The sequence below is a fragment of the Sipha flava genome, unplaced genomic scaffold (assembly GCF_003268045.1).
Source record: "Sipha flava isolate LNK unplaced genomic scaffold, YSA_version1 218_pilon_pilon, whole genome shotgun sequence".
NCBI lineage: Eukaryota > Metazoa > Arthropoda > Insecta > Hemiptera > Aphididae > Sipha > Sipha flava.
The window spans coordinates 227,974-250,835 of record NW_020272845.1 but is presented as its reverse complement, the minus strand read 5'-3'; the positions used below and the strand labels follow the sequence as shown (position 1 = coordinate 250,835).

General features: G+C 31.9%; 1 protein-coding gene and 1 long non-coding RNA gene across 4 annotated transcripts in view; both read right to left on the bottom strand.

The window, feature by feature from the left end:
- Positions 1–5,612: 5,612 nt before the first annotated feature.
- Positions 5,613–5,948, bottom strand: LOC112683088. Its single transcript, XR_003148572.1, has 2 exons — positions 5,757–5,948; positions 5,613–5,679 (listed from the first exon to the last, which is right to left on the bottom strand). It is a non-coding gene; the product is annotated as an uncharacterized LOC112683088 (long non-coding RNA).
- Positions 5,949–12,333: 6,385 nt separating this feature from the next.
- The window catches only part of LOC112683071 (BTB/POZ domain-containing protein 2-like), a 46,196-nt gene continuing 35,667 nt past the window's right edge, over positions 12,334–22,862 (bottom strand). For all 3 annotated transcript variants that reach the window (XM_025553932.1, XM_025553934.1, XM_025553933.1), the window contains 4 exons: positions 21,596–21,712; positions 18,648–18,851; positions 14,099–14,561; positions 12,334–13,585 (listed from right to left, as the gene is read on the bottom strand). In XM_025553932.1, the coding sequence (XP_025409717.1) occupies positions 13,031–13,585; positions 14,099–14,561; positions 18,648–18,851; positions 21,596–21,712 (1,339 nt within the window). In that variant the 3' untranslated portion in view covers positions 12,334–13,030. The remainder of the gene's footprint in view (positions 13,586–14,098; positions 14,562–18,647; positions 18,852–21,595; positions 21,713–22,862) is intronic.

The following is a 22,862-nucleotide window of genomic DNA, read 5'->3' as shown; positions in this document are numbered from 1 at the left end:
TACATTATACATATAAACACGGCCCATGGGGGAGGCTATAGCCCCCTTAGCCCCCCCCATTGGCTACGCCACTGCATGAAAGTATGATAAAAAAGTTTCGTGGTTTATCGCAGAGGTCAGTAGAATTATAAAACTTATATATATATATATATTTAAATATAATATAATTATATAATTTATATAATATTCATATTATTTAAAACTAAATGATAATTTATTATTTCGTTTTTTTTTTATAGGATGCCAAAATTGACTTGTTGAGTTTGAATATGCAAATGGGTAAACCTGTTTCTATAATTCGTAACTCAAAGTTTTGTGCCAATGAACATATTGATTACAACAATCGAGCAAGATCATTGTTTGCTGTTCTAACAGATGACGCTATTAAGCGTAGAAAGTTTTTAATTTTTCAACCTATGTAAATAAAATTATATTTCAACTTAATAATAAATATAAATATAATATTAATATTTAATTTTTTCTCTCTTATTTGTTACAGATATTTTCGGCTTAAAATTCCAAAACAAGCGATCCATGGTTGATTATTGTTAGTTATGTAACATCGATTTATGCCAATGATTGTTTAAACAATAGTAGAAAACAGCTTGAATCTCTGACTTTAATTTTAGAATCATTGAAGAAACTAAAAGCTTCTGACAGTTTTTTGTTAATTGGATATCCATTACTTTCTCAAGTTAATGTTGGTGTTTTCAATGTGCTTGTTAATATGTTCCTTAAGGTATTCATAATTTATGAACTAGAATTTTTAAATTATCTATTCCCATTTTTTCAATGTAATTTATATTTAATTTTAATTTTCAATTTCTTTCAGACCGGAGTGATCAAACCTGTTGAAATAGGTCATGCTTTTGTGTTTTGTTCAAGACTTAATGGCAAAAGTATAGATGATTTAATGTCCGTTTTATCAAATGTAAAAGAACATATTAAGGATCTTAATATTAAATAAATTCTTGAAAAGCAAGGCCAATCCTTACTTTCCTTTTTTCCGATCGATAAACTTATGTGCAAGTTTTTATTTTTTATTTTAGATAAAACTAATTTATTGCACATGTTTTATTATTTTAAAGCTATAACTTAAATGTGATTTTATACTTCAGATGAACCCATTTATAAAGACATTGTTGCTGTTAATTGTTTGGTTATCATCCATGACGTGAAAAAAACTATTTCTTCTTATTTGCAACAAAATTGACCATGAATGTTGTTTTATCATTATTTTATTAATTTTTTATTTTTTATTAACATTTTGTTATTTTTTTTCTTGTTGTTTTTTGAAGTTGATATTCTATTTATTTTATTAATTATAATTGTCCCATTTGTATAAATTTCAGCTTTTTCAAATTTATTGATTATTTATTGTATTTCATTATTTTGAAAAAAGATTTATATTGTTAAAGATTGAAATTATTACTTTATATAAAAACTACTTTTTTTTTTCATATTAAATGATTGTAATGTGATGTATAACAATAACTTTTTTAGAAATCTGTAACTATTTATTTTGTTAAATATAAAATATTCATATCATATAATTATGTATGTACTTTACTGTACTGTACAGTAAAGATAAATGATTAGAGAAGATATTTACATAGACAACTAGAGTTGTTAGAGAAACCGCCCGGTGATGAAACTTCTTAGGGCGTTTCATTATTCGTTTGTAGGGGTTAAGAGGAGAAAATAACGCGGCAACAATTTCTTTTCAAACTTTCGGGGCAGGCACAGGAGAAGGGATATCAGAAATAGGTAAATATAAGTCTTTTTTGAAGTTGTTTGAATGATTATTTTAGGAATTATGGTACCGAGTATAGTAATTTGTAGCGAATGCTGTGCACAAATAATTTGTAGCAATGTATAGAACGCAAGGCCGTACCGAAGGTGGGCTTGGGGGGGTGTCTCACAGTTTTGCCCCCCCCTGGCCTCAACGCAAATACGCCCTTAACGACGGACGACAGCGAAGAGCGATTGGCGATGTGCGATGAGCGACTAAAACATTTACATCTAGTAGCGATTCGCTAAAGCTATGTTATATAAAATATTTTATCAAACAAAATATTCCTCATATGCCAATATGTCGTCGACAAGCATAGTTCAGCTAACGATACTGTTAGAAAACCCTATGCTAAACGATATTTTTTTGAAAATCGGCTTTAATTGAACTTCGGAAATTAGTATTTCTCTTTGCTCAGAAGTAAATTTATTTTACTGACTCGTAATTTATTTTAATAAATTGTAATTAAGTTCAATGAATAAAATGAGATAAAAAAAGTGAACACGCTTGAAAATAAAGTAAATATCGCTCTAAAATGATGACCAAATATTAAATATGATTAATATTAATCGCATCGCTCGAGAATCGCCGGTCGCTGTCGCCAATCGTTCAAAACCAATTTAAACACTTCCATTTGGAACTATGTGTTAAATATATTTTAGGAAATTCCGAGTCACTCATCGCTTGTCGCTGTCGCCCGTCGCTCGTCAATGTGAACCCGGCCTTATTGTCGTTGACATGAAAATCTCGCTCTAGTAGTGGTGGTAACTATTTTTAGCAAAAAATATTGCCTTTTCTCAGAAACAGACACTGCACTGATAACGATGATTAACAAAATAATAATTTTGGTATTTCTGATTTCATAATGTGAATTAAGTAACTCACAGACACTATATAGGTAAAATTACATTATTATTGTTAAATTTGTGTTCAATACAATTTGAATTTGTTTAAAGCCTCCCCTTTATATTTTAATAAAATTACTTGTTCAAAAAATTACAGGGCACACTCAAATGTAAAACTCTGGGTCCACTTATCATTATCATAGGCGCAAATAGGGTAAACAATTTAGTGGGACTACAGCCATCCTACCAAAACTTAAAATAACCTGTAGATTACTCCTACACTCCTACCATGTTAATATGTTTTAGATTCTAAACCAAATTGGATTTACTGTAAAGTATTTTTTTTGTATGTGACACTATTGTGAGTTAAGTATGCTGTATGCCATGTATGACATGGAATATTCATAGGGGGCTAAAGCATGGTATGATGGGAGAGGGGCTAACCCCCTCTAGTTGCGTCTATGATGCTAATAACATTTAAGTTCGTATTCAACCTCGCTCGATGGAGGATTCTGACATAATCGCAGCTTCGGCACTCTGCTGAGTTAAAATATATATATATATTTGTACGACTCTTACTGTCTCATAAAGTTCTAAAAATTATATTATTGATTCATAGACGATCATGGACTTGTATTTCAAGGGATCCTACAATACTTTTGGGCCCTATCAAAACTTATATTTAATTATAATGCATAAATAATTTAAAAAAAAACATATTGTTAATTTTTTATTTAATATTGCGGTGTCCCAATGAAAATGTTTTCTATGAATCTATATTTTTCTTAGACAACATAAATTTAATTTAATTAATTTAATTAAACTTATCATAAGTAAATATCGTATTAAGTTTAAGAAATTTCGTTTTACTTTATCCATTACGAAATATCATTTATTTTTTACCAAATATTTTCGAATAAATCTGTCAACGACAACGCAATAATAAGGGCGACGTGACTGTCATTTCAGTTGCCCATATTCTCTCATCAAAATAACTGAAAATTAACTTAATTTATCTTTAACTTATATTTATTGATTGCATATCAATTATTATTATTTTAATTTTATTTATTTAAGTATAATATGATGTATTTAATATTATAGGTATGTCAAATATATTGAATACTAGCATGTATAAAATAAATTAGGCATTCATTATTTCATAATAAAAAGTATTATAATCATTAACTTACTAGAATTATTTATTTTAATTGAAATTTCATTCCACACTTTTTCTTTAATATCTTGTTGGGTATAATTATGATTTTATATCATAAAGACGTGTATGACTTTTTATAATTTGTACACGTTTCATTTTCTTCTTATTCGTTTGCCATTTTAAATAAACAATTTGAAAATACAATATTGTATCTTATTAAAATAAATTATGATACAATAGCCACAAGCAAATGGTAGAAAGAGACTGACATGTCGAGTTGCTTAAAAATAGTTTTTAGCCATTGAGTTGCTTTATAGTCGTGTTGTTGCTAATGAGAACATATCGATTCGATAATACATGTCGCGTTGCGTCGAAGTCTCGTTGTCGTCGACAGTTGCTTTTGATGAGAACACGGCCTTAGACTTAAATTGTAGGGCCCTATTTACAACATTTAGCGGGAAGGCTTCCGTTCTTACGCCTATGGTAATGTGACTTCCTTACGTAATGTAACTTCAATGGTTACTTCACTCCAACGTTTTGACATCACATTTTTTTTTTTTTTTAGATGCTCTTTTATATGTTATTGTATAGCTCGGCATGTTTTTTTAATGTTGTGCACGAATTGAATATTAAAATTTTACTCCATATTAGACATAATCGTAAATTTTATATTAATTTATTTAATTAATTTTTCATTTAATTTTTATACAATTTGTAAATTATAAATTTGATACAAAATACAAAGATCAATTTCAGGTACCGTTGAAGCAACTCGATCAACCAGAGTAGCGAGGATACTGACAAGTAGTTGCGAGTCGACTAGTTTATTTTTAGAAATTTATCTTTGGGGAACGAAATATTGGAAATTGAAACGTGCATTTTTGATAATTATCCGTTATCGCCAGTGGTAGACTGTGATTTAACTTAACCTAAAGGTACGTCCTCACTGCATCGATCAGCAAAATTGCACTAGTGTGGACATGATTGTCGGCTTCGTTATCAGTTTTAACGTTGCCGATTGTTACCCGTGCGTGGCGGTCTACATCAAAGGAAACCGAACCAACATGCGTAGTGAAGACGCTTTTCGGCTCAATCTCAGTCGGCATTTGATGTTTGTAGTAACCAAAAATTTAACAGTAGTCAATTTATTTATTAATTTTTTTTAAATTGCCATTTTTGAAAATTAAGTGGTATGAAGAAAAAACTTTAAATGCGAAAAAAATTTCTAAAACCCGCATCACATCGATATTCTAAATTTAATTCATTACATCTCCCAAAATTAAATCTTTCATCAAATCACTATACAATTTTTGATTATTTAAGTTTGGTTGGACCCAAAAACGCTTTTTTTTGTGTACATTAATACAAAAATCCATAATAAAGCAGCTGGAGCTACCAAATGAATATCTTTTTCACTACTCATCTCGACGAAACCGAATACTGAACGTGACTGAAAAAAAATGTATTTGTACGTATGTCGATTTCGAAGTGGCCGATTGGATTTTTCACTCGATATTGCCGTTCGGAATAGTGAGGTATAAGGGTCCGAACGCACTGCGGTATTTTCGCCGTCGGGTCCAAACGGTTTTACCCGAACGGTTTTTACGTTCACACCAAACTACTATATTTAGACGGACTGCACCGCACTCGACGGTTTCGCCGTTCTCCGCCGTCGGTCGCCGCAACATGCTGCGGTTTGACGGCGCTGCCGTTGTACCGTTCGTAAAGTAAACACATTGTTTCGATGGAAAGGAACCCACTGTGACTATAGTCAACGGTTAATTTTGTAATTTTTCATATACTTATAATTTTTTTCTAATTCACCAAATGCTTCTGCGACAGCAATCACTTTAAATAAATTGTCATAATCATCTAACTCCATTCTAAATAAATTAAATGTAATATAATAAGTAGGACTATGCATTAAATTAACTAATAATTTAATTTATAACTTACTTACATGTATTTAGGTGTTTGTGTACAAATCGTGGTAGGTAGGTATAAAAAATTTAAATTTACAGTATTAGATATAGTGAAATATAGTAAATACAGTAGATCACAGACCATAGTAGTTGGTTAACCAACCACTGTACTATCAACTATCAATATTCAATTTTCTTATGGAAATTAGAAATTGATATTTAGCCAGTTTAGGCGGGAAAATTGAGTGATAGCACCTTTTGTATTAGCGGTAAAAAATCGCAGTGCGGTGCGGGTCGTAAAATCCGCGAACGGTAAAACCATTTGGACCCGACGGCGAAAATACCGCAGTGCGTTCGGACCCTAAGTGACGTACCTTAATGTGCGTTGATACTTGGAAATTCGTTATCTTTATTATATTATTAAAACGTGAAGCGAATTCTTATGACAGTTATATCTGAAGTTCCACTGAATCGATTTTCATGATTTTTCTTTCTAATGCAAGTACTTGATGTGCAGATGAGCAATCAAAAGAGAAAAGTCCAAAAAATTAATTATTTAAATAGTTATTAATAATTATTAAAAGTATTAAGTTTGCCGTATTTTTGGGCCGTTTGCATACAGTCCGATAATATCGGTGATTTTGTCGGTATAAAGCGTTATTTTAAATCAATCGTTTGCATACTAGTTCCGATCTAATGAAATGTTTGATTTATTTCACTGATATCGTTGTGCATGTCGGACCAGGGGCGGAGAGGCCCATCTGGAAATCTGGAATTTTCCAGATGGGCCGGAATGCGACAACAATTAAAAATTAAAAAAAAAAATTTAAATAAAAATATAAGTATAATTGGCGATCAATTGTTCAACATTTCAAATAATATTTAATGATCATTATTACAAATAAAACTTCTTCTTAAAGTACGTGATGTTATTATATTTATTATTAAGATGATTTATAAATACTAATAAATTAACATCAGATAATTAGATATCGTGAAAACATGAAAATAAAATATTGAATGTCGATAATTATTATTATCAGATGTGGTATTTCTACTTTTTCGTACACTCGAGTAGTGATGGGCAAATACCCGGTAAATATAATTTCAGGTAAATACCGGGTATTTTCCCGATAAATTGGATAAATTTATTTGTAATACCCAATTTATGGGTATCACAATATTTTTTATGTTTGTTTCCTAACTTTTTCATGTTTTTCCAAATCTGATGATTAGAGTACATAAATTATATTTATGAAGTTTTTGTTAATTTTATTCACTTTGAAACCATTAACAATTTTAATGGGGAAACAAATAAATCTAAGAATTTAAAAACTAACCAAAACGCTTCAAATTTTAAAATGAAATTTATTTAATAAAAATAATTATGTTTGACAATAAAAAAATATATTTACCCAAATTTTTGATAGGTAAATATTATAGTGGTAAATACCCAAAATATTTTCCTACCCTTCGGGTATTTACCCACGGCACATCAGTACACTCGAGTGTTCGATTTACGCTTGTTCTTATCTATCGCGTCAGTTTTAAATTCTAACTATAAAATTGAATCGTATGTTCCTAAGTTGTAAATATGTACCTACATTATAAGAATATCAGTTGTCACGATAAACGATTGGAATATGTTGGAATACCACAATTCTTATATCATTACAAGGGCTGTTTTCCATATCCATTGTTACTTGTTTAATTTTTTTCTCTACACGACGACGCACAATTTACCTATATCTACAACTTATTTTTCCATTATGAATAATTCACACACGATGAAAAAAAGATAAGGAGGCGCAGAAAAAGAACGCAATTAAAAAAAAAAAAAATTACTTCACAAGTCTGCTCAAAATTGAACAAAGATTAATTCATTATTTCATACAGCTGGTAAGTAGTTAATGTTTTTCTATTAGATAATTAAAATTAAAATAAATAAATAAGTAAGTAATTGTTATATATTGTAATAAGTAAATTATTGTTTATTATTTAAAATAATTAATAAAAATCGTACAATACTCATGTAAAATTTGTTTTTATTTAAAATAGATCAAGCTGCAGGTAATAATACAGCAGAACCAAATCAAACATCTGTCAAAACTGATACGGAACTGCCTACTGATTCATACACAATACTTGAAAGTAAATTATTATTTATTATTTAAAATAATTAATAAAAATTAAAAATTGTCCAGTACTCATGTCAATTTTGTTTTAATTTAAAATAGATCCAGCTGCAAGCAATAATAATACAGTAAAATCAAATCAAGAAGCTCCTGATGATACTATTTTGAATGTTGAAAAAAGTTTACGGTTGATTAGGGTTGCCATACGTCCCGGAAACCGGGATTGTCACTGGTTTTGGACTTCGTGTCCCGGAGTCCCGAAAAATATTTTTGGGACGTCCATATGTCCCGGCTTAGACGTCTAGAGGAAATTTAGTATTGTTTAATTTTTAATTTCGACCAGTTTATCTCAAAGTAAATTTTTAATCGTAATCGATTAACAATATATAAAAAAAAACATAATTTGTAATTTACACAAATAATATATTTTATTTTACAAAAAGATTTTTAAATATTATATTGCCGGCCATTAATGGTCTTCTTCAGTGTCGTATATATAACTTTTGTATGGGGGGAGGGGGTGATAATTTGCAAACAAATCATAATCTTTATTTTATTATTATTTTTTTTACGTTTCTAACGCCTTCACAATAAGAACATTATTTTATAACATTTAAAAAAAGGCCTAAGGGGAACTGATCCCCACATCCCCACCTTGTATACACCACTGGTCCTCTCAGTATATTAAAAATTATATAAAAAGTATATTACTCCTTTTCTTAGTTCGTTGATGTAAACCTTTATAGTCAGAATCTGGAAATTTTTCTCTAGCGACAGTTTAATACTTCACACAATACTTCTAAGTAAAATAAATCGAAATAACGATAACACAGTGCATGTCAAAATTATATACGTGTGTACAAGAAATAAATCAAATTGTATTATTTAGTATTTTGATACAAAGCTAATTTTAATATTTTTTCGTTCGAGTCTATGAGATAAATATTAAAAACATTTTAAGAAAAACAAAATGTAAAATTATGATATTTTGTAAATAATGTAATCTATGTGAATTTGAGGCCCTTAAAATTTCGGGGCCCCGGACCCGAGCCCTACAAGCCCATGCCTTAAGACGGCACTGACCCTACCGTTGATGTATATAACAGAGTATTTGATGCAATTATAATAAGTATGGAAAACCGATTTACAAATAATAAAGAAATACTTGTTGATTTAACATTATTATCACCTATTCATTTTGATTAATTTGTGAATGGACTACCTATATAAATTATAATACTGAAAATTTAAATACTGAATTATGATATAACAAGTGGTAATTCACAAATCAATGTTTAACTATAAAAAAAACATGAAACGATATTTGAAACAGGGTAGTCGTGACGGTGATGAGTATACTTTTACTTAATTAGTCCTAAGTCCACTTAAGTGATGGTAAGATATCTGGTTGAAAATTGGTATTAACCGCCGTAATTGACGCTAATTAACAGTAGTTATTTTTAAAAGAATCGAAACAGAATCAAATTTTTCTCACATTAGAATAATACCAAACTTGAAACTAATTTTTTATTTTATAAGAACCGAAAATAAACCGAAATCTAAATTTTTGTTATTTTTGAATCGGCATCAAAACCGGAATCGATTTTTTTTTCTAGGAACCGTACAATTCATTAAGGTTTCGGTCGCTGATTCAAACTTACTAGCATCTGACTACACCCAACAGTGAATAAAAATAATAAAGTTATTAAACAATAAAGTTGGTAACCATAACATTGATATAACTTATATTACTAGTTATTACTGTAATATAGTAATCAAATATGAGTAATAAAAGAAAAAATAATACTCATACTTTCATATTTCAATAAAAGTACAAAGTCAGTGGTCGATATTATCTAAGTAAAAAGTTTTGAGAGGGTGGGGGATTTTTCCAATTTCCCCCTCCCATTTAGCTATATCGTTTTCTTTTTTTGATCCCACCTTTCATAAATCATGTCTACGCCATTGCATTAGACTATAAGTTTAATTTTATTTAAATTATTGAAGATACAGTTTTTAGAGCAATAGAACATTTATCGAGTGGTAATGAATTAACGTAGATCCCTTTTTTTTAAAGAATACAATAATTTTCTGTTAATAACAGTTGAATTTTCGTTTTTGAAAATGCCAGCAATTAGACATACAAACTTATGTCGCAGAACTCACAATGCTGCGAGTCAAAAATATACAAGAGCAAGTCTAACTGACGAGCAACGCAAAGCGCGGAATATGTATCACTGTACCTATATTAAAATGTATTTACAGTAAAACAATATTCCATTAAATAAAATGTAAAAGTTCAAGTTCTTGGCCCGCCAAAATGTTTCCTTTTTATGAACATCGGTCAAAAAAAAAGGTTGGGCACCACTGGTCTAAACAATAAAGCGAGATGGCTGTCAATGAACCGTAATCCGATTTTCTTATAAATACTTATTTATTAAACGAGGAACTTGGTGATAGAATCAATAAAATTTACATAGTATACAAAAACAGACTGCAGCACCGGGTGTGTACAAATACGTACATACGTGTATGTACGTCCAAATGCATTCCCCGATCATATGATCATATTTTCTGTACCAGGTCTACTTTCCGTTATAAATGTGTAATATAACGTATACAGATGTACGATTCCGGTACTAAACACCGTGATTCGCATAGGTTTCATAAACGACCGGGCTAGAGTCTCTCCTTCACTCGAACACGCACGCATTACTATTTGGTAGAGAACGGCATACATAATGCACATAAAGAAACAGCTGTGAGCGCGTGTAGCTGTTTAAAAGGCACGTGTCCGAAAATTAGGTCACTCGAAACACGACGGTGGCGGGTGAAACGTGGAGGAGAGAAGAAAACAAAGAGTTAGAAATAAAAGGGGTAGCTGCGTCGGTCTCTCGTTCTACGCACGGCAGCGGTAACCGTATAACGTGTGACGGAGCTGCCACCTATAACAATATTAAAACGTATACGGCAATAGTTCCGTGTACATCTGTTCGACGGGTTGACGGGGTAGAGCGACTATCGCGGCCGACCGGACGGACGTTTGCGCGCCATCTGAACCCCGTTGTTGCAGATGTGCGCGAAATTCAAAAACACAACCCGTTGGCCTTGCGGCTTTCACGTTTCAAATATAATATCTTGTATATTTGACGGTTTTTTTTCCAACGTACAGTTTTAAGTGGAAAAAAAAATAATAAAACATTATTTCTTACAACGGAAACAACTACAATAATAATAATAATAATTAAATCGTATACGCACAACACTATGTATTGTATACGAGTTTATATATTATTCGTCATGTATACGTATAGAAAGCGCGCCAATATAAATATTTAAAACTAACAGTTTCGTAAATGGTAATGACTAGAGCCATACATAAATATATATATAAATATAAATCACGTGCTAAAAACTTTACCCTTATAGACGACAAAAATAAACATAATTATACATAGTAATAATACATAACCATTGAATTTCAACTACCGAAAATAGACCGGTGAAAACAACCGCGATAATTGATTACAATAATAATATTAATAACCATATTGTTATTACTTATTAGCATTATAAATCTATCGCGAGTACATAGAATTTAGACGGTAAACAATTTTTTTTTTACAACTCCGAATATTTCATACACTGTTTTTTTAGTATCATCGTAAATATATATATATATATATATATATATATATATATATATATATATATAAATAGTTTGAAATTAAAATTTATTCAATTAAATTTAAACAATTATTATACGATAACGGTTTAATGGTAATAATAACAAGGTAATTTCGAAGGGGTCGTCGAGGAAGCTCTCTGAGGTCGGGATGGTGATCAATTTAAAAATGTAAACATTGCAACAATAATATACGATCGATAGGTAAATAATTATAACAGCTCAATTCATAAAAACGTAAGAATACAAATACTTAAACACTCAAACATTGTTCACGAAACAATCATTTCAATTTTCGTCAACATATACGATTAACAAAAAAAATTTAAAAAATTATAATACTAGACACAAAAAAAATCAATCTTTTCCCAAAATAATAATAGTAATATTATGTCGTTCGCATTACCTATACATAATACGTATAATATATACGAGTGCATATGAAAATATATTAATAATAATGTGGCTATAATTTGCAGTACTTAAATGTTTTAATTTTATTTTTCTGCGTGCTAGAGAATGGTAACGACAAGACCGCGGCGAACGCGACCGGGGAAAAGAGTACCAACAATAAAACTATACTCTGCGTATAATATTACATAAAATATTTACTGTTCATCATGTATTCACACACGTTGGTGTATTGCGATTTATTTTCTTACGTCAATATGGCACGATGCAACAAATAAAACCGACGACGGATATATACATATATAGTGTACGTCTTCGTGCACAGGATAATATAATAATCGATGTCTCTCTCCCGGTGTCGACGTTTTAAAGAACAAAATAAAAAAAACGAACGGTATGCCACAGTACTTTTGAGATTCAAAAATGTTATTGCAAACGATTTAAATACGTACTGTTCGTGGACACGTTCACTCGGATCGGTTACATCGGACAGTATAAATGATCACACGAACACGAATATTCGCAATGACATTTTATTGAAATAGCGGTGAATTACATCGATTCGAGAAAGTACGAAACGAGTCGAAAAGCAAGAGCAGGATACATATATTTACTTATAAATCCTAAGCGTGTACGATAAATTGAAGTAATAAGCGAGAGTAATAAAATTAAAAATTCGTCAGACTCTGCATACATTATATACAAATATACATAACATACGTATATCGTTATAATTGTACGCGATTAATATTGTTCTAGATATTGGTCGGATTCGTCCGAAACGGTTTGCCGGAGTAGCCTCAATAGGAAGAGAGGGTGGTTTAGGGGACTTGCCACGAACTCTGGACGTAATATTATATATATATATATATATTATAAGTGTACATGTTATGAAAAGCGAAACATTATATTATTTTGAGATCTTTTTTTTTTTTTTGTTCTCCTTTTACTTTGAGAGCTAACGGAAGTAAATTATAAATATACTATCGTATTATATGCATGTAATATATTATATTGTGTTTATAGACGTATGAACGCGCGGCATACGTTCGAAGAGGAGAATAGGACAGGAGGGCCGGTTTCAGCCGAAACACACGTCCAAGCAGTACACAAGATAGTTGCAGAAACAGCTGTTGGTGCACTTCTTCTTGTTCTTCTTGCCACCGTTCTTCTTACCCTTCTTGCCACCACCACCGCCCGAGCAGCCTAGCGAACGCTTGGGCGAGTCGAACTCGGACGATTGGCTGCCATCGTCGCCGCCGTCGTGCGGGTCGCACGACCCCTTGAACGACGACGACCGCCGCTTGATGACATACGACAGACCCGCGCCGCCCGCCTGGTTACGCTTGGTCCGCGGCGTGCTCATGTACTCGAGCGTCTCCTTGGTCAGCCGTTGGCACGTCCACTTCGGGTGCTTGGGGTTCAGTATGTGCTTCATCAGCACCGCCGTCTCTTGGGCGTTGAGCAGGCCGCTGGGCATTGGGCCCGACAGGAACTCGTTGGCCGTCATCTGCAGGTACCGCACCGACAGCAACACCGTGTCGTCTAGCACCGCGCGCCGGTTGGGCACCGTCAACTCCAAGTGCTGCTGCTTGCACTTGTGCGTGCACCACCGTTCCAACGTCGTGAACAGCACCTGCGAGGCAAACCGTTATTGTTAGATGTGATCCGCATTACATTATCGCGGTCCGTTAATGTTTCTATTGTTTTTGTTGCATCTTACGCGCTGGGAATAATAATCGTAACGCACAAAACATGGCCGACGGTGCCAGAGAAGGTGCGATACGGTAGAACGCTGTCCGACTGGCAGGGGACGAGCTTCGCGGGAGTTAGGGAGTCCGGGAGTCGGTCGAACGGCGCTTTGCAAAACGCGCAGTATTCGACGAAACCGTGCGTGCGGTCTGAAAAGAAAAAATGGTAGAAATGGTAGAGGGGACGAACGCGAGCCCGATCGAGTCTCGGTGCGGCACTCGAGGAGTCTATCGACGATCGCTAGGACAATTTGGAGGGAAGGTGGGTGAATATTTTCCTAACCCTACTGCGTGAGGAACAATGCGTGATTACGAGGTTCTATGCGTTTTTCTATATTTTAATATCGCGCATCGACGCTGGGGCTCGATCGCAATGCGGTCTCGTTTTTATTACTCACCATTTCGCTGGAGACGGCCAGCCCGTCGCGGCGTAACAGCTCCCGGAGCTCGACCGTATCCAGTTCGTCAACGCTCTCGTCTGTCATCACCCGGTCGGCGTTCCGGTCGATGAATGCGCCGCAGTGGCCCAGCAACGTGTCGTAGTGCCGCACCATCCGGGCAAACGCCTCGGCGTGCGCGTCGTCCGCCGCGGCTACAGGCATAAGGTCCTGCAGAGGCGGCGCCGTGGCGCGGGTCGCGACCGGCGAGCACGTCGCAAGCTGTTCGGGGCGCGGCGCCGTCTGGTCGCCGTACAGCCTGGCCGCCTGGTACACCATGAGCACGGTGTCCACCGTCAGGTTTCGCGTCAGATAAACGATGCACTCGTTCACCAGGTCCACGCACATGTACTTGTTGGCCAGCCTAAGCGTCTCCAGCGCGGTTACCACCGATTTCAGTTCCACCGTGTTCTTGTACATGAACCTGCAGGACGCACACGATTTATGTAATACGCAATCAAACAATAATCTATTCGATTTTCGTAAATGTGCGAGAGAGCGAACGTGTGGGCACACGTGGGAGAAAGGAGAGTGAGAAGCTGCCTGTGTGCGTGTTCGAGGAGCGATGTCTAGTATTCGATAATGTGGCAAAGGATACGATTGTATATACGAGCAAGGATATGTACATGTATGTACACGCTTGTGCCTGCGGAGGATATTTTTTTGATTTCGATAATGTGTTGACTGCCGCCGATATTTGCATATTTCGAAACGTCTCGTAAATACTTTATTATTCGGGAACTAATTATTAATATTTATCCAATTGATTATTTACATTTCTATATATACAAATTACGAGTATGGGGTTGTCTAAAATAGATTTTGTTGAAATGTTTGCGATTCATATATTTTAGAATTCTTCAGATTCAAAATTTTAAACTTCTCAAAAACAAAATCACTCATATAAAAAATTTGGTTGAAAATAACGAGGAAAAAATAAGAAATACTAATCATAATTTTTTGTTCTAAAAAATATTTATTTTATTTTTTTATTTTACCCTTTTTACCATTCAAATATTGCGATGTACATTACTCAGTAGATACTAACAAATATTCGAAAGATAAAATGTACTTAAATGTGTTGGGCAAAATATTTATGACGTCACTTAATTTATTGTATTTTAAAAATATTTTAAGCTATCAGTATCCATCTCTATATAAAAACTAAAAATAAATGTACTTATTAAATATTATTTGATTACCTCATCAGTCTTATAAATCTCTAAACTTAATCGGCATAACAATTTTTTAAACAATGGCGTTATGCCAAAGTATATTGACCATAAATATGATGAACTTGAGTGATTAATGCACAGAGAAAGGAAGTATCTTTAAAATTGTTGTTATTATCAGCTGCATACAATAAATTTAATATTATGTCAAAAAGGCAAATCGGCATTACTTGCAAAAACTCTTCTCAAATAGTCTACTGACTTTAAACGATATAATCTAACTTTTTAATTTATGATCCGTTGTTATTAATCGTTAAAATATACTCTCGAATTAAAATTCTTTCTAATATACATTATAAATATATAATAAAAATTAATTACATCACTTATTTGTCTTTGATTGGCGGTAATATATTTATTTTCATTTTTTTTTTTTTTTTTTTTTTTTGGGCCTTTACGAGCCATTTAGACTCTTAGCCGCTAAAACTACTTCTTTCCGTCGCTCTCTGTCATATGCGGGGTAATATATCATAATAATTAATTAGATATTATTCAAATTTATAATTTTTAAAGTAGTTATAAAAGTCATTAAGAATATACTTAAATGAAAAACAAAATTATCCTTTATAATATAAGTATAGTCATTATACTATAGTATATTATAGTCAGTACAGTTCATCACTTAAACGAATACAATACGAAAAAGTTTCCGTTTCTATAAATACATCGTGCTTACTCACTGGTTGACTCAACATAATAAGAGTTGTTCCAAGTTTTCAAATTTATGTTTTACATGTGTTACTATATATTAACGGGGAAAAAACATAACAGATACTGCGTCTGTAAAATCGTTATAAATCTTGGCATTGATTTATGCAAAAACAATTTATTTAGAAAAAGAAATAACTGGTAATCAACATCGCCACTCGAATTGAATATTATATTAATTTTACTTTCTTACTCCCCGGTGATTTTTCACAATTCAATTTATCGTGAAATATTCATATAAAATTAATTAAACCTATACATTTTTTAAATGAGTCTTATATACTAATAAGATATTAGACAAAGTACCTTTCTAAAATAATAAATCTATATGAAATTAAATTTTTTGAAAGATTGGTTAATAATATAATACAATTTTTTTTTAAAATGTTTACGGTTTTACGAACACGAAAAAAACACTTGATTGTAAAACTAATACATAATGATAAAAAATATCTTTATATATCAATAAGTCATGAAATTATAAATATAAATAAATAAATAAAAAGATTTAATAAATACTTGATAAAACCATATTATAATAAGCATGGTTTTATTCAATTCGAACACAAACAAATTATAGGATGACATTTTATTTCCATTGCCTACGTTTTTTACTCACATGACGCAATATAAATTACAAAACTGAAGTAGTATAGCAGGGAAAGATTGGCCAATAAGGAGACTGTATTTATAGTCTTGCGTCAAGACCCAACGCGTATTTCTATACCGTGGTTATTTGAAGGAAGTGCAACCGTGTTGGTTTACGCGCAGCAAATACAGCATAAAAGATTGAATCATTATTATCCTTTGTAAATATGCAACCGATTATATTAGATTTGTTTTGGAAATGATGAATTTTTTTTATTGAAGAGTTAATTATATATTGCACTTATTTTATAGTATTTCTTAGCAAAAATATTTTAATTAAATAAATAAGAAAATATATTATATTATAAACAAAAAATGCATTACATTAATTATTCAAAAAAATATAAATTTTTTTAATTTGAAACTCGTAGCTATTCAAATCTACAGTTCTTTTAATATCGTATTATTATTCTCAAATACTATAATCCAAGGACAATATATTATTAGTTGAAGCATTTGCGAAAAATGGGTTTAGACTCTTATCATGACACGCCATAATAATTTTTTTTTTAGTATATTTATTTTTGTCTTATCTCAACAGGAAAATGTAATCGCAAACCGGATGAAATATATGAATAAACTATCGTTTTTTTCAGGGCAAATAAAATAAAAACAGTTTAAGAATATGAATTTTAACTTAATTAAGTTAAATGAATCAGTAAATCAATATTGAAGAAAATAAAGTATAATTTAGTATACTCTATTTTTTTATGCCTTTAATTTTACTTTATTGACAATATATTGGGTTTCAGAGCGATAATTTTTTATCGATTTCATTGTTTACGTACAATGTGCAAAGATAAAAAAATCAGTGGATGAATCATAAAGAATCTGTATCTATTAACATTGCTATCGAGATCATTTTATCAATCTAACCAATCATACATTCCAGCGTGCGGACCCACACTATCCGCGTAAATAAATAATATCAAAAATCTAAATAGAAAATAAGACAATAAATATTCCAGAGTTTCAAATTTTTAAACAAGTAAGTAGAAAAGTACAACGCGCGACTTTTTCGTTTATTCACTATATTATTGCTTTTTCGTCAATATAATATATTTTTATCTTTTACATTAGTTCTTTATAAATAACTACATACATTAGTTGGCACTGTTTTTGTATATTATGTAGGTTACTATGTTTAAGCTATTTATATTTTATATTTTCAACTAAATAGATAAATCTGTTCAAGACGCACGAGTATATTATAAGGTATTTAACAATATATTGATAGATTGGCATTAGCTCAAAAATATTCGATATTCCAGTACTTCCTGACTCGCGATATAATTTGACGTGCATATTTTTGCATTTATAATTTACAATTCGTGCAAGTCGTGAATGCAAAAAGACATTTTATAAGTATTTCAAGTAAAATTTCAAGTTTTGATTCAAGGAAATGCACTGTGGCGCCCCGCTATTAATTGTCCTTGTCCAAACAATAACATGCTGTCTCATAAATGGCAATTAACTGAATGTAAATAAATTATGAATCTAACTACTACACAGTAAGCATTACAAATCATGCTAATTTAGGAATAGTTAATTTGTATATTAAACATTTAAACAAATATTATTAATAATTATATCATACATGTTCACTACACTACTAAACTGTCAAGAACATGACACATTCGTTTATTGTTTTTAATAACTGAATTTCGGAAATAATTTTTCGATTTGAATGTTTTGAATTCCAATATTCATGGTCAACACGTCCTATGCAGATGATCGAATTCAACGTACAAATGATGTATTATAGTATCAACTCAACTACGGCATTATATGTAAGGTATAAGAATGACAGCTGAATAAAATTCAAGATGTAAAATATTACAAAAAAAAATTAAGTACATACAAGTTTCTCAATATTTACCCAACGCAAATATAATAAACTTCTCACTAAAAAAACAACTCACTTTAATAGGTTGTCGAACGCTCTAGGGTCATCATCCGGTATGTGAATAGGGGTGCCTTTTTTTGACCAAGGTTCACGAAGCATAGCGTCAAACACAGGGTATTGACATAGCACGTTTATATGCGCAGGGAACCTCCAACATTCGGGATCTCCGACCAAAAATATGACGTCACTACCAGCTTCATTGTTGTACAGGTTTTTCCACCTAAAACAAACGACATTTTATTAGTGTACCTACTCGTATAATAGTACACTAGTTCATCGATAAATCCCTTACAATATTCAGCAAGTGAAATATAAGAGTATATACATTATAGTTCAGTTCAAGGACCGCGCGATCACCAAAGCTTTTTAATAAAATATATTCATCATTGTTAATTTTTGTAGTTATCTCGACTTTTCAGATTAAGTTTTTAATAATAATAAAAAAAAATTGGTAGCATCTACGGCAAATAGATACCTATATAGTATATTATACCTAGTTACTGCACACAAATATCGTTATTATGTGATTAATACGTCCAATGGCATCCATTAATCACGGCCGAGGTCATACCGCATTGTCAAAAAATTAACAAACACATTTTATTATATATTTGTACAATTAAAAAATAATTTCACATGTTTTGTATATGTAAGTAAATATTTTTTTAGATGTAATAAAATGAGTGGCACCCAACCAATATATATATATATATACATTTCTATATTCATATTCTATATTCACATTCTATATTTCATATTTCTAGATACAGACGGGGACCATATGCTTAGGTTGTTCCCGATAAATTGAACGTATAGCCTCAACAAAAGAACAAACGTCGATCTCTTACTGTCCACACTTCAGAATACACACAAAGGTTCTTTTAAACATTTCGAGAAAAAACGATTACTGCAGTGATGATCAAGGTCCGAGAAAACGGAATATCTAGTAGAAACATATTTTTTGTGTCATCAGATGGGGATTACCACACGCACGTTTGGGTGTTTTTTTTTTAACAAAAAAAAAACAACATTTTTTTTTCTTAACAAATACTGACTATCATATTTTGTAAGAATCGAAAAGAAGTCCAAAAGAATGACCACATGTAAAATAAGCAGTCACTGTTAACACATATATATCAGACAATTGGATCCGACGGAAGAATTACATAGTTTATGCACTGTTATACGGGTACTTTTCATGTATTGCTCCGATTACAAACTCAATAAACACATCGTCTTATTATAATGCGACGCATTGTATACACATTGCCCATAAGGATATTATTGTGAGAAAATTTAAATAGTATAAATTAATTAATTATTCGCGTGTGGAGCTATAGAGCTACTCAACAGTGATATATATAATTAATAATAATGGTGTGTTTTTTTTTTTATGTAATTTTTCATATTAATTCATTAAATACTGGTTATAGTGATAAATTATTTGTAAAAAATAAATTTTTCGTGCAGCCTTCAGTTAAAGTCAACATAATGAAAACCATTGAAACGGTTAAGAGTAGTCGTGCATTGCATACGTGACAATTAAAAACCGAATTAATGACTGCCTTAGTATCTTAATGGTATAATAGATACATCATATATCGGTACCTGGTACGTCATATGTCGGAACTTGGTACACCATAACATAAAATAATAAAAGTTAATACATTAGTAATTTATATTTAAATTACATATAACTATCATAACATTTTATTTATAAATCATAAACCATTAATGTGTACATAATCATATTATAAATATAACTCATGTAACAATAATACTATCAATTCCTAGGCCACCACTTTATTTAATACTTCCTTGATCGAAAATGATGTTGTTTGATTAAAAGAATGACGTGACTTGTTTGAATATCAAGACCACTTTTCATTTGTTAAATTAAATTAAATCGAGCAAGCACAACAAGTACATTTTAAACGATTGAAAAATGATTTATTATAAACACGTTGAACAACAACATAACAGTTCGAACTGTATGAGTAAGCATAGGTACTAAAAGATTAACATTTTAATTTTTCATCTATTATAGAAAATTGGAAAATATTAATTCAGTTCTTTCAGTTCTTGGAAAAAAAAGGTAAACATATTATGATAGTTATATTATAACTACGTAGTTCATGTAGTAGATAAATAGTTATGTCTGCTACATATGTACTTCGCGCAGGATAAAGAATTCAAACAAATTCAACAAGATTTTTCGAAATGATCTATCCAGTTTAAGAACATTTCACGAAAACATAAAACGATATTTGTGTGAAAGGTTTTTATGGTATGGGTACCATCTTCGTTATACTGCGATAATAATTGAACATAAAATGGGAATCGTATCTATATATAGTCTATATACTATAGTATACGACAAAAAGAATGCATTATAATGTACACGCTCCCGGATAAGGGTGAAGAAAAATCAATTCATTATTGACAGATGGAAAATAAGATGTTGTTATAATACGCGTTCATCCACATTATAATATTGCTGCCGTGTACCTGCTACTACGTGATCCCGACACCCACGTGTGAGAAAACGTCGTGCACAATTGCTATACCGCGAGCGAAGTACGTATTCAACACACCGGTCGCTAATATCACGCATGGCATGTGCAATTTCTTTGAAAACCTTTGTGACGAAAAGTAAAAGGAATAAATAATAGAGACCAGCGTTTTACCATTATACATTGTCGGTCCCGTTTCACCCCTTTTTTTTCCTTTCCTTTTTTCTTTTGCTCACAGGGTGAGAAATTTTTGCAGTCGACCGCCGGGCATGTGCATGTGCGCACTTGACCGCCAATTTCTTACATAACGGTATACGGGGGCTGCTGTAGCCTGCAGAGTCACACCCAAAACGGGCAACAATGGACGCACTACGCCATTTGTTCGGCGGGCGAAGAAAAGATTCTCAAAACGGTTAACACATTGCCTTAGAAAAAATATATATAACCTTACCTGCAGTCTTTGGGCGCGTTTTGCAAATACATGATTTTATGCGGCGATCCACGGGTTTTGACCATCGAATCTCGATCCTCTTTTGCCGAAGGGGATGTTGGTATTCTAGTGGTACCGCTGTAACAATAAGAAAATAATAAGAAAAAAACGTCTTATTATAATATCAAAACGTATTTCTATGTGCTTTATGTTTCGATGAGTATTCATCATTCAAAGCGATTACAAAGATTACCCGATCATTTTGACAAATACATCAATTTTAAGCCCACAATAGTACATACGATTAACATAACAGTTACCTATAAATAAAGGATTTATTTATAGTGCATATTGTATATTCTGAAATAGAAAATCTGAATTGCATTTTTTAAAAAAACCTAAATAATTGTTGCTATAAATTTAAACAATTTCGAGACAGTTGTCGAAAAATGTGATGCTTCATCTAACTTATACTATTTCACTTCATTTGGATCTTACGTAACACAACATTAAAATTCTGGTAATTTATTGTTATTAAAACTATACCTTCCTGTATAAAGGCGAATGAATAACATTTTTACGTTGGAAAAAAATTCATAAAGTATCCATTACGTAAAGATAAGCAGCGTTGTAATATGTTAATTTACTATACGTTCTATATCATTTTCTGCGATTTAATTTTTTTTCCCTCAATAAAAATCTATTCGAGATAAAATAAGTTCATATCATATGTTTATATATATATATATATATACAAGCACAGTATATGATGTATTTTTATACTTATCGAATAAATATATTTATTATCGGAACTTCACACCAAAACATACACGCGCAGAACGGTTGTTCTTTCCTGTGCTACGAAATGATAAGGACACGTTGGGGGCAATGCACAGGAAACCTCACCCTGTAATTTTTGTCCACACACACACAAACATATAACACATACGCATAATTATGTCCTGAAATATAATAGCAGCAGCCAGCCACCGGGAAACGATTTTTCATCACAAATAGTATACAGCGTGTGTTTGTGCATGTGTGGATATGTGTGTGTGTGTATAGCCTGTGAGACTGAGTTGCTGCACATATTGACGAGATTTCATCTGGATCGCGATTCACATGTATGTAAATAATACAACTATATATATATATATATATATATATTCCAGATCCTTGATCATAACAGTCTGAAAACATACACGCATACACTGCTCTCTTATATAAACTATTTGATTTGCTAATGCGTCTGGTTCTAGTGACTGCTGCGTTTGCACTGCATATAATA